The sequence below is a fragment of the Neovison vison genome, chromosome 12, assembly GCF_020171115.1.
Source record: "Neovison vison isolate M4711 chromosome 12, ASM_NN_V1, whole genome shotgun sequence".
Lineage (NCBI taxonomy): Eukaryota > Metazoa > Chordata > Mammalia > Carnivora > Mustelidae > Neogale > Neogale vison.
The window spans coordinates 119,341,924-119,354,431 of NC_058102.1; the positions used below are offsets into that span (position 1 = coordinate 119,341,924).

At 39.5% G+C, this 12,508-nt stretch overlaps 1 protein-coding gene across 2 annotated transcripts in view; it reads right to left on the minus strand.

The window, feature by feature from the left end:
* Positions 1-1,011: 1,011 nt before the first annotated feature.
* UPF2 (UPF2 regulator of nonsense mediated mRNA decay) overlaps positions 1,012-12,508 on the minus strand; it is a 109,078-nt gene continuing 97,581 nt past the window's right edge. Inside the window, exons 20-22 of one of the 2 annotated variants that reach the window (XM_044228898.1) lie at positions 10,122-10,263; positions 8,809-8,929; positions 1,012-2,299 (exon numbers count right to left, since the gene is read on the minus strand). In XM_044228898.1, the coding sequence (XP_044084833.1) occupies positions 2,290-2,299; positions 8,809-8,929; positions 10,122-10,263 (273 nt within the window). In that variant the 3' untranslated portion in view covers positions 1,012-2,289. Of the gene's footprint in view, positions 2,300-8,804; positions 8,930-10,121; positions 10,264-12,508 lie in introns of those variants that run through there. The other variant, XM_044228899.1, reaches the window with a different exon arrangement.

Consider the following 12,508-nt stretch of genomic DNA (forward strand, 5'->3'; position numbering starts at 1 on the left):
ACAATGTTTCCCAAAAGTCAGGAGGCTCTCCCCCTTTTTTATTTTTAATAGACGCAAGCTTATTGATGGTTAACACATAACCTATCTTACCTAGCACTGGTCTTTTGGTCACCAGTAATCTATCTGGTTCCAGTTCCAGTAAGCTGAGTCAAGTACCAATGTTGCACTCCACCTTATTTGGTCCACTTTCTTTACAGTTCCCAAAACATGGGACACCTGCTAGTGACCTTCTTCTTTCCAGATGAAAGATTGAAGGTGAATTATCACAGCTGATTTTCAGATATTCTTTGCCTTGTGTATGACATACATTTGAATTATCTCTGGCTTCCTCTAACAATTTAAAACTCAGAAAGAATGTAAAAATAGTAACAATTGTAAACCATTCTCCCCAACCTAGGATCACAAGTAACGGCATACCAAACCATGACAAAGATGGCAGTGAGGATGGGAAAAATGTGATTAATAGAGTTAAGTAGAGTTTTGAAACTTCCTTTTTAATTAAAAGTGTGTTTCTTTTCAAATTCTAATGACCCTCAGATGCATTTTAGAAATAGCGATCACAATCATGTCTTCTGGATTGTGTAAGGCTCCTTGAAATGAACACCTGGAAAGAAACTGAAAAGAATGGCTCCTTTCTGAGTTGCACAGAGGCGTCTGTCAATCCTGTTGCACATACATGGGTAAAACCAGAAATGCTGCCTCACGCTAGGCCAGACCGTGTCAACCTTTTCCACCTAACCAGCTTTAAGCCCATTCTAAAAATGCTTATTCTACTGGTCTCCATGGGCTGGCTAATCTGTGTACAGACCCTCAGGTGAGGTAAGTCAGGCGCCCAGGAATACCACGCAAACCCAGAATGCTAGAGGGAGAGCAGCACTACCACAGATATGCCCAAGAAACCATCTCTGAGACTATTTCAGAAAGAACAAGGATGACCTCTGAAGACAAAGATCTACCCATTTAATAAAATTTCCGAAACCCAAACCAAATAAAACACAACCATGGCAAATCTAAATTACAACACTTTATTGCAGCATCGGCAAAGGTCAGATTTCTGAAGCTGGTGAAGATCGGGCAGCATTTCCATGTGAAATGTTACAACTTTACAAGTTTTGTTCTTATTTAATTCTACATGCAGAAACTGAAACATGGTAAAAGAAAAAAATGCAAAATAGCTAGAAAAAAAAAGATGTAATCAAGTTGTAGCATACAGATGTGCTCTTTAACTAAATTTACTATGCCTATCGGAAAGCAAACGAAAGACAACTATCCTAATAAATTAACAGATTGCCAGAAACAGACTAAGAACCCTCATTTCTATTTAGTGGGGGGGAAAACAAAACAAAACAAAACAAAAACAAACGCAAAATAAAAGCTCTACTGTTTCCATACTTTCTTTAAAGACAGAGGCTGTAAACCCATGAAGGTCAACAAAATCTTCTGATCCCCTTTCCTTGTTGTCCTTCGTCCATTTTCTGTGACATGCTGACTGGTACGCTGTTTGTTTTCTATGATACTTACAATGGGCTCAACTCTCCCTGTTCTTGGGCTGGTGTCAGATTCCTCTAAGCCATCTGAACTCCTGCTCTTTGTGTAGTAGAAGTCTTCACATTTTTCTTTTACCCTAGTAGGCAATTTTGTATTACTGACTCTGATGGATAAAACTGATTTTTCTCCCTCATCCCTTGTTCCTCTTGAAACAAATTCCTAAACAAAAGCCTTCCTGGTGGATTATCTGGTATTTGGTTATCTTTCATCATTTTGTTGTCCTGCATGTAAGTTTTTACTAGAAGGTTTTACTGCTTGCTCTATACTTTTCTACTGCAGTCCTGGAGCCCCCAAATGTATCTTCTTCCAACATGGGATGTTCAATTCAGAGACACTGTAACTCAAATCAAATTTAAAACTCAAGTTCATTTCCCCCATACCATTACCATCACAACCGTTTCTTCTCTGGCTCAGTCATCTCGTTGACGCTCTTCTTGGTGTAACTGCTCAGTAGTCAAGTTAACCATCTCATTTCTTGACCGCCATTCACAAGAGAAGATTAACCCTCACGTGATTTCCATTACAAAAGGCCTTTACGCCTTATCTGGAAGCTTCGGCTTGTTCCGGTGTTGGCAGAGGCTGCTGTTCCCGCCTCACGGCCCCAGCCTGTCCCAGGTTTGGATTCGCAACTCTCTAGACCGACATGCTGAGATGTGTCCACTGCTCTCATTCAATTGCTGGAGGACTCCACTATCCACAACATCAGATACAGGACCTAATGAAATGACACGTGCTGCTGGATCAACGTCTCCTGGAGGCACAAACAGGGCAACGTTAAAAAGAACTAGCGCTGAGGGCAAACTTCTGGCAAGAAAAGGCCCCCTCAACACCACCAACCACTATTTCCTGAGGTGTCCCAGGCAAATCGGTGCTTCTTAAAGAGCACACAAACTCCTACTGGACTCAGAAACAACAGGAGCAGAGGGGTACTTAAATGAGCAATTCTGATGGAGATCAGACAGGTGGTCCTGGAATCTTGCCTGTAACTACCTTCTAAGGTGCTGAGTGCTTAGAGTTTGTATAATAGTTGAACTGTGTCCACCCCACCCCCCAAACCCGCATGTTGAAGTCTAATGCCAGGACCTCAGGATGCAACCTGATTTGCAAGGGGTCAGTGCAGATGTAATTAGTTAAGATGAGGCCACATTGGAGTAGGACAGGCCCATAATCCAGTGGGACTTTCTTTTTTCTTTCTTTCTTTTTTTTTTTTTTTTAAGATTTATTTATTTATTTGAGAGAGTGAGAGAGAGAGAGCATGAGAGGGGAGAAGGTCAGAGGGAGAAGCAGACTCCCCATGGAGCTGGGAGCCCGATGTGGGACTCGATCCCGGGACTCCGGGATCATGACCTGAGCCGAAGGCAGTCGCTTAACCAACTGAGCCACCCAGGCGCCCCCAGTGTGACTTTCTAAGGAGGGGAAATTTGGATACAGATGCACTCAGAGGGGGAATGCCAGGTGAAGATGGAGGTGCAGGGATCAGCAGTGCTGAGGGAGCTGAGGGGGGACCCTGAACAGACTCCCCCCACCCACAGGTGTCAGGAGGAGGCATGCCTGCAGACGCCTGGCACCAAGATGAGGAGTTGGCCACCATCACCTAGTGGGCGCTGTGTCCTCTGGCAGCACTAACAGTTCACTGCTCACAGAGAAGCTTATATGAGCAAGAAAAAGATTTCAAAGAATAAGATGTGAATATGGCGAAGTGTATCTTCAGCTCGATATATCTGTTACAGGACTGAACTGAATGGAACAAGGTCAATAACACAAGTACTCCCTGAGAGAGTGTCTCTCCTGAAGTCAAGTCAAATGGTCTAAAATAGAATATTTTAAATAAATACAATAAATGATGGGAAAAAATGTCCAGTCTTTTTTTTTTTAAGACTTTATTTATTTATTTGACAGAGAGAGATCAAGTAGGCAGAGAGGCAGGCAGAGAGGGAGGAAGGGAAGCAGGCTCCCTGCTGAGCAGAGAGCCAGATGCAGGGCTCGATCCCAAGGCCCCTATCATGACCTAAGTAAGCCCAAGGCAGAGGCTTAACCCACTGAGCCACCTAGGTGCCCCCCAAAATGCCCAGTCTTCGATAAGATAAATATATCCCTGAATATAGTATAGATTGTCATTTGACTGCTTTATAGGCAAACAATCATTTTGAGAGATTTAAAAATTTAAGAGCTCAAAAAATACAATATACTTTTTAGATAAACTATTCAATAAGGGACTCTATTTTAAAACAAAAGTATCATTTATTTAATTTTATAATAAGGACATAAGAAAATTTCTAATAAAAAATGCACATCTCAGGTGCTGGAGTCACTTAATTGGTTAAGCATCTGTGTTCCGCTCAGGTCATGAACCCAGGGTCCTGGGACGGAGTCCCACACTGGGCTCCCTGCTCAGTGGGAAGTCTGCTTCTCCCTCTGGGCTTGACTCACCCTGCTTGTACTCACTTGCTTGCTCTCTCTTGCAAATAAATAAAATCTTAAACAAACAAACAAAAGCACATATCTTTAAGATGGATTAAAAGAAGTCCTAAAGTATAACACTCTACTTGGAATGTCATTTGTATTTCAGCAGCTTTGACATCACCTGAGAGATGTTAGAAATGAGTGAAAACTAGCAGTTTAATAAAAGCCACAAAAATTAAAATACATATTTAGGGGCACCTGGGTGGCTCAGTTGGCAGAGTGACTGACTTTTGATTTTGGCTCAGGTCAGGATCTCAGAGCCATGAGATCAGCCTGCACTGGGCTCCATGCTGGATGTGGAGCCCACTTGGGATTCTCTCTCCCACTCCCCACCCCTGCTCATGTGGGTACGCTCTCTAAAAAAACACAAAAAAACCCACAAAAAAACAAAAAATAAAACCATATATATATAATTATATGTATATGTATTTTAAAGTTTAAGGAGCACTGGTTTAATTCATATGAAGTTTAGCACAAAAACTGTATCAGCACTAATACTTGCCAAAGATGTGAAGTTTCACAGTATTTTCAACACTGGCAGAGTGGAAAACAACCTTTTCTGTACTGGTTAACTGTTTTACTAGAACATTATTACAATTTTAATGCATTATAAGCAAATGCCTATCCTTTGTTAGGGTATCACTGCCCAGTGAGAAGGGCTGTAATTTTAATTCAAGCCTATTTTAAGGATCACTTTTTATTAGAAAAATTTTAAATCATTATAATTAATGCCTGGGAACCTATCAAAATCTGCTTTAATAACCAGTGTCCAAATGAATTTCTCCTTATCTGCCATATAACATGGACAATATTAATAACTAATTTTTTTTAAATAAATGGTAGCCAAGTTAAGAGACAAGTTGAAAACAGTTTCTCAGACCTGACTCAAGTTCTCTTCCCCCTCCTCTGTTTAGGAATTCATCTCACAGCACATTCTTCCTAAGGGATCTGAGGAACCACTGCTCTAGATACACATCTTTCTACTGTCTGGCCCAGTGTTAAAAATAGAAAATAAATAAAGAGGTGCCAAACCACCAGGAGACTCCACCCCACCAGTTATGTTCCTTCAAATGACTACATTTCTTCCTTAAAATTTATGTTTTAAAAAATGGCAAAGAACATTTGGTCAAAAGCTTATGTTTGCATGATTGCTTGCTCTTCTCCCATGCTCATTTGTGCCTTTATTATAAGACTAGTGTATTATAAGACCACCGTAATATTTTACAGAAAGCCATTTTTAAGAATGATGGGTAAGTTAGCATTTTTTCTTGAGTTATGACTTTAAGAAGAGATTTTAAAACAGGAAGAGATGGTAACTCAAGAATTGGACTTTCACAAAATCAGGAAATGAGGAAAGGGCTAGGGGACAGAGCTTAGGGAAAAAGTTTATTAAATGACTAAATACAGATTTTTCCACGTTTCTCTGTCCAGTCAACAAATATTAACTGAGCATCTACTATGTGCTAGGCCCAACAGCCATGGAGGATTTATAACAGAAAACAAGGTAAGACTTCACTTCTGTCCTAAATCTTCAGTCTCATGGGGAATATAAAGACAAGTTAGTAGGTGATTACACAGGACAAAGTCTGTGGAAATACAGGGCAGCATATATGCACCAACTTACGTCAGACTTGAGACTATCAGGTAAGATGTGAAGGAAGAACAGGAGATTTCCAGAGGAAAACAAGAGAAAGTTCCAAACAGAAAACATAACTAGAAGGACTTAAAAGGCCAGCTTGGTTGGGAGTAGAGGAAGAGAAAGAGATAAAGTCAATAAGGTAAGTACAAACGCCCCCCCCACACACACACAATAATGCAGGGCCTTTGTTAATAAGTTTAGGAGTTTGGACTTTATCCTACAAGCCATGAGGAGCCACCAAAGGTTTTAAGTAGAAGAGTTCACCTACTCAGACAGCAGATGGGCAAATTTAGAAAGAACAAAGTGAGTACAGCAAAGAGAATGAATTAGAAGGGGTTGATATTGGAGACTGAGAAGTAATCAGGGGGCTGCTGGCAGCAATCCAGTAAGAAGTGATAGCAGCTGGGGCCCCTGGGTGGCTCAGGCTCAGAGGGTTAAGCCTCTGCCTTCGGCTCAGGTCATGATCTCAGGGTCCTGAGATTGAGTCCCTCATCAGGCTCTCTGCTCAGCGGGGAGCTTGCTTCCCCCTCTCTCTCTGCCTGCCTCTCTGCCTTCCTGTGATGTCTCTCTGTCAAATAAATAAATCTTTTTAAAAAAAGGAAGAAGAAGAAGAAGAAAGAAGAAGAAGAGACAGCAGCCTGATCTAGGGTGTCTGCAGCAGAGGTAGAATACAATAGGCAAGTGTGAGAGGTATTCAGTAGTAGAATCAAAGGAACTGTTAATTAATTAGACATGGAGAATAGTCCAAACTTAAACCTCCTTTTCTAGTGTGGACAACTGGCCCAGCAGTGCCTCTGCTCACTGAGCCAGAAAACAGAGGAGAGAGACCTGAGGACAAGGGACATACCTCCTAGGTGGTTGTTTAGAAGACAGGAAGACCTACAGTCAGAAACTGAAACCTGTGACCTGAGCCATAGCTATGGATGGAAACTTTGCCACAGGAGGGAAGGACACCTCCCACAGAGAGTACAGGGATAAGAGAGGAGGGTCTAGGAGTGACCCTGAGTGACATGAGCGTCTCCAGGCAGAAGCAAGCCCATAAAGGAATCAGGAGACAGGTAGAAGCAGTCAAGGAGGGAAAAGAAAGACCGGAAGACTGGACAGCTACAGAAGCCCAGGGAAGAGAGTATGTCAAGAAAAAGAGGGCCCAAGTGCTGAGTGCTGCTGAGGCAGCCTGAAAGAAACAGGATGAAACACTGGGAGGTGGCTGGGGGCTGGGGTGAGGGGGCAGTAGACTACAGTCAGCCAGACCAGTGAAAGGTGAGGAAGAAAGAGCACATGGCCAATCCTTCCAAGTTTGGTTAACTAGGGGCTGGAGGGAGGGAACAAAAATACAAGTTAACAAAGAGAATTCTGATAAACAACTGAATAACTGGTAGCTAAAAGGCATACCTTTGTGTTCATCTATTACACATCTATCAGCATATATAAATTTACACGTCTGTTTTCCCATATTTTTTTTCCTATTGCTTAAGAAATCCCTGGTACTTAATAAACTTTTAATGACTGTTTAAATAATTAAATGACTTGGACAAAATCAGCTCTTTCAAATACCTACACTTAGTTTTCCCACTGGACTATAAGCTTAAGCATAAAGACTTTGTCTTTTTGTACTTCTTAATTTGCCATAGTGTAGGACTAAACCCATGGTAAGTGCAGAAGGAGTGAAAGCTGAGGGGGGCAAATCGTACCGCAAGTATCAAATATGTATCAAATGTCATAGTTACTGATTCTTAAATCCACCCAAACATTTAAAAATTGGGAAAAACTAGGAAAATGCACTATACTTGCATTACGTAATTCAAGAAGGGATTAGGTATTCATAGAAATCTTGCCATTCAGAGATGTGAAGCTATAATATGTAAACATGAAGTTGGTGGGAAACATCAAGATAAAAATATTCTAATAGATCTGTTTGCCAACCAGGAGACAAGAGAAACAGGCAGTATCAAGAACACTGATATATATTCAAAGCTCTGTAAGAAAATGTAAAACGGAGAAAACGAAAATTTTCATGGCTTGTTAAAACTACCTAGCTTCTACGTTTTAGTGGCAATAAAAGGTTTTATTAAAGGACTTTAATGAAGCTTGGATAATTAAAAATAACCTAATATCTTGCACCTCATTAGATGGATTTGTACATCAGTCCTAGCTTGGATTTCTAAAAACATTACACTCACTAGATGTTAAAAACAGACCCCAAATCTGTCATGACAAACCAAAGTGCTAACCCATAATCTGACTAGCATATAGGTCTCAGCATATAGGTCAAAGAAAAATGTATCAGGTACACACAAACATAGTGTGCGTACAAGACAGAGACTTACACTTCCCCAGCACTGCTGTCACAGTAATGAACTATTCTGCTCCCTATCCCTAGCACACTCCCTCCCATACCCACCTTGCCTGCTGCCGACAGCAAGGTGACATCCTGGGCCTATCGTCTGTCCTTAGGCTAAAACACCAATACCCTGAAGGAGATCAGTAAGAGCAGCATGGCCAATGTTATCTTTGATTATAACCTGACCATAAGACAGAAAATTGAGTTAATGGTATGGGTCCTTAGATCAGATCCCAGAAAAACTTAATTTTCTCCCTTAAAAGAAGATGAATAAGGTTTTATTGACAATCTTCTATGTGAAATTCCTTATGTAATTATAATTATTTCACTTTAAGCAACTCAAGTTTAAGCAGAACTGGCATGGATCCCAGCAGAACATTCTATAATTAAAAACAAACAAATAAACACCTCAAAACAAACTCAACCTGCAGGATTTAAAGTCTAGGAAATAGGTTTTGAGTTTTTGTTAATATGACCCTACACTGGCCTAAAAAACCTAACAGAAAAGTGTGATTTCTCTCAAACTCATCTATAACTAGTCATCTCTGTGAATGCAGAAGTGAAAATTAAAGAATCCAAAAAAGTCCACTCACAGAGTGAAAGCCAAGATCAATGTGGCTGAAATTAAAAAACCAAAAAACTGTAATTATTTCATAGATGTTTTCTTTTCTCAAATATCTACAACTCAAAGACTTTTCTATTTTGCTAAAAATTAGGCCTCTATCATTAAGTATAATCCAAAACTATCTAATTTATTCATACAGACATCATGAAAAACAAGTAACTAAAGGAGGAAAAAAAGGAGAGACCGTCTTACCTCCCACCAGTCTTAAAGATTAGATCCGCATTAGGTGCTCCCTTTGGATGTTGGTAACGAGGCCGCCGCTCCCGATTGGTGTTTGCTGGAGCTGGGCGCTGGGCAAGAGACTGCAGCATTTCTGTACACAGGAGTAAAACAGAAAAAGTGGTCAACTGTGGTAAATGCACTCCCCTCCATGAAGCAAATAAAACTCTAGGAGATCAAGTTTTTTAGTTCTGTCAGGTAGGTGATTAAAGAAAAATAACCATCACACAGACTACAATGATTAAGAAGTTCTGAAAGAGCACACCGAGAGAGGCGACACTCTCTTAAGCATTTACTATCCAATATTCCCCATACTGTCAATCTGGCCACTACATAAGTGTGAGGCGGTAAAGCAGTATAAGAAGCAGTCTAGTTCAATAGCTACAAACATAGCATCTGGAGCCAGACAATATTCATTCAAATCCCAGCTCTGGTACTTACTAGCTACGAGACTTCCGGTTCATTTCCCTAAATGTCAATGCAGGTAATAATAAGCACTTATCTCCTGGAATTGTGGTGAGGCTTATGTGCTTTGTAAAAGTACAGAAGTCAGTGCCCAGCCCGTAGTAGGCACTTCTGCTGAATGTTAGCCATTACTACTGACTGTTTAAAAATGTTGGGTATCATCTACCAGAAGAGATTCTAGAACGATTCGAAGATAGAAAACCAAATATTTATTTACTTAACAATCTATCTTGCACAGAAAGCAGTCTGTCAATACAGTGCTATATAATAAACAGTCATGCTGTGGCTCTAAAATCTGGGTGCCAGAGAAATGCCAAGAGGCTGGCTAATGAGGTTCGTGGAGTCTATACATGAGATCCAGTTAGTTGAAGAGTGTTGGGTACATCGGCACAAAACCAGAATCTTAATTTGAGTATACCTTCAAATCTGAAGAAGCATGGGGTCCTCGAGATAGGATTCCCAGACAAATGAGATAATAAATATGTACTGAATTAATTGCTCACAGATGACTGGCAACATGAGGCAATTAAAAAGCGATTATCATCTCAGTTGCAAACATAGCTCTAAAGAGTACAGAATCTAACCTGAATTATGGAGCTGGCAGAATATGCTGAAAATGACATTGTTATTTTGCAAGTAAGTGAAGAAAGAAATGGAATATAAAAGCAATTTCTTAAGCTTAATATTTACAAAGATGACAAATATTTACATAGCTTAATATTTACAAAGAGAAGAGTGTAAAAATCCCCCTGATATTCTATATTTAAAAAGCCCAAAAAGCATAAAACTTTCCCACTTCTGTCCTATAAAGGATTATTTACCTTGATAATCTTCTTGCTCTTGCCGCTCATTGATATCTAAAGTGAGCTTTTTCATTCTCATCCTTTCTTCTTGTTCTGCCTGTTGCTGGTTCCAGTGATTTGCAGCAAGTTGGGAAGACATGGGTACATTAAGGATCTTAAACTGAGAAAAAAATAACAAAGAAAAACAAATGGCTTGAGAAAATTGAAGAAAAATGATTTCAAATAAAATGCTAAGTAGAATTAAACAAATTTAGAAAAAATAATGTCTTTCCTCTAAGTCAATAAAGACAGTATCATCCAAGAACATAAAACAGATTAATAGTCTTAATCTTCTAGAGACAAACCCACTCAGGTTGGCTAGGAAGTGGAAGACTATCAAGTTCAACCTCAAGAAAAGCAGAAGCTCCTCTTGCCCGCATTGTTTAGAAACACTCATCTAGCAACAGGGTATCAGCTTCCATCAAAAAGACCTTATTATGTATGGGTAATTGTCAAAAAGGCTTTTTATGCAACCTATAACCTGCATCCTTTTTATTTCTATCCTCTGGAACCAGTTCCAGTGCTCGCTTCGGCAGCACATATACTAAAATTGGAACCAGTTCCAGCCTCCCGGACCATACCACAAACAAATCTACGCCATCTTTAGTATTGACACACCTTCTTACTTCTAAAGATAGACTACAGGAAGAGTTAAGAAACTACCCTGTAAGATCTATTTCTCTGTTACAGGAGAGTCCTTATCTATGAAATGTTTTTGTTTTTAGCAGGATGTCTCTGGTTAGGATTCTGCAATGTATACAAACCTAGACAGAAGCTATGAGTTTAAGAGCTCCCTGGAAATTGTTGAGTAAGTTACATAACTATCTGAACACAAAAAGGAAATTCGCTCTGCTGTGGATAATGTGCACACCTTAGTTAAGAGAACTTCTCAAATACTCTGGGTCAATGGCATGCCTGATGAGGAAAGAAAGGACATAAAGACCTGTGCTCAGGATCCTCTCTCTGCTGGGTCTATGCCATTTTGAATGCTTATATCCTTGAATTAGTAAAGCTTAACACTGTTTAAGTCTCTGACTCATGTGAATCTGATCAGACAATCTGGTTCTTCATATTATCTCATATGTCCTCTCTTGATACTCACTTTTATATAATGCACTTGAGTCAGTTAACATTCCTCTTAAAATATAATACCCAGAACACTAAATGCACCAGGCCAGATACACTAAGGTGAAAAATATAAAGTGGGTAGTGATATAAATATGAAGGTGAAATATAAAGATGAAAAATATAAAGAAACATCTACAAACCCAACTGACTGCATTTCATTTTTATCACAGTAGATAACCAAGTATCTCCTATTTCAAAATACAAATATATTTAAGGTAGTCCATTTGGCTACCAGCCTAGCAGACTTTACCCATTCTTCCCAATGAGATTAGTTTGACTTAATGTACTCTTAGTGGTCAAGGATAGACTTTCTGAAACTACCCCTTTCTATTTTATGAGTTCAAAACCATCTTTTAAAGAAAAAAACACATACACATTCAATCAAGAAAACCTCACTGCAATCAAGATAATGAGCATGTCCATTACCTCCAAAGACTCCCTGTCCCTCTGTAACCCATCTTTTCCTCTACCCCAACCCCAGGCAACTGCTATTTCTGTCACTACTGATTAGTTTGAACTTTTTAAAATTTTATGTAAGTTGAATCATACAACATGTATTTCATTTTGTCCAGCCTCTTTTAATTCCCACAATGATTCTGAGATGCATCCGTGTTGCTGCAAGCATGAATAGTTTGTTCCTTTTTATCGAAGAGCAGTACTTCTTTATATGAACATACTGCAATCTGCTTATCTGCTTACTTGTTGACAGCACCTGAGCCTCCTATTTTGGGTTATTACAAACACATTTACAAATGTTTGTGTGGACACAGGTCTCCAGTTTTCTTAAATACAAAATGCTAGTAAAGAAAAGCTGGGACTAGCTGGTGTATTTTCTAATTTTTTTCAAGTAAGCTCTATACCCAAAGTGGGGCTTGAACTCATGACCCTGAAATCAAGAGTCAAATGCTTTACCAACTGAGCCACCTAGGCACCCTGTGGTGTGTTTTACTTTTTAAGAAACTACAAAAATATTCTCTGAGGTATTTGTACCACTTTACATTCCACTAGCAGTGTAAGAGAGTTCTGGTTCCTCCACACCCTTGCCAATACTTGGGATGGCCTATCTTTTTAATTTTAGCCATTCTAGTGAGTATACAGTGGCATTTTTACTTTGGTTTTAATTTTTATTTTCCTCATGACTAAAATCATCTGTTTCAAAATTCAATCTAGAATTCTGCTAAAAGGTGATATAAGTTTACTGGATTGTACAGTTTTCAGAATGTATTTTTCCCTTGCTC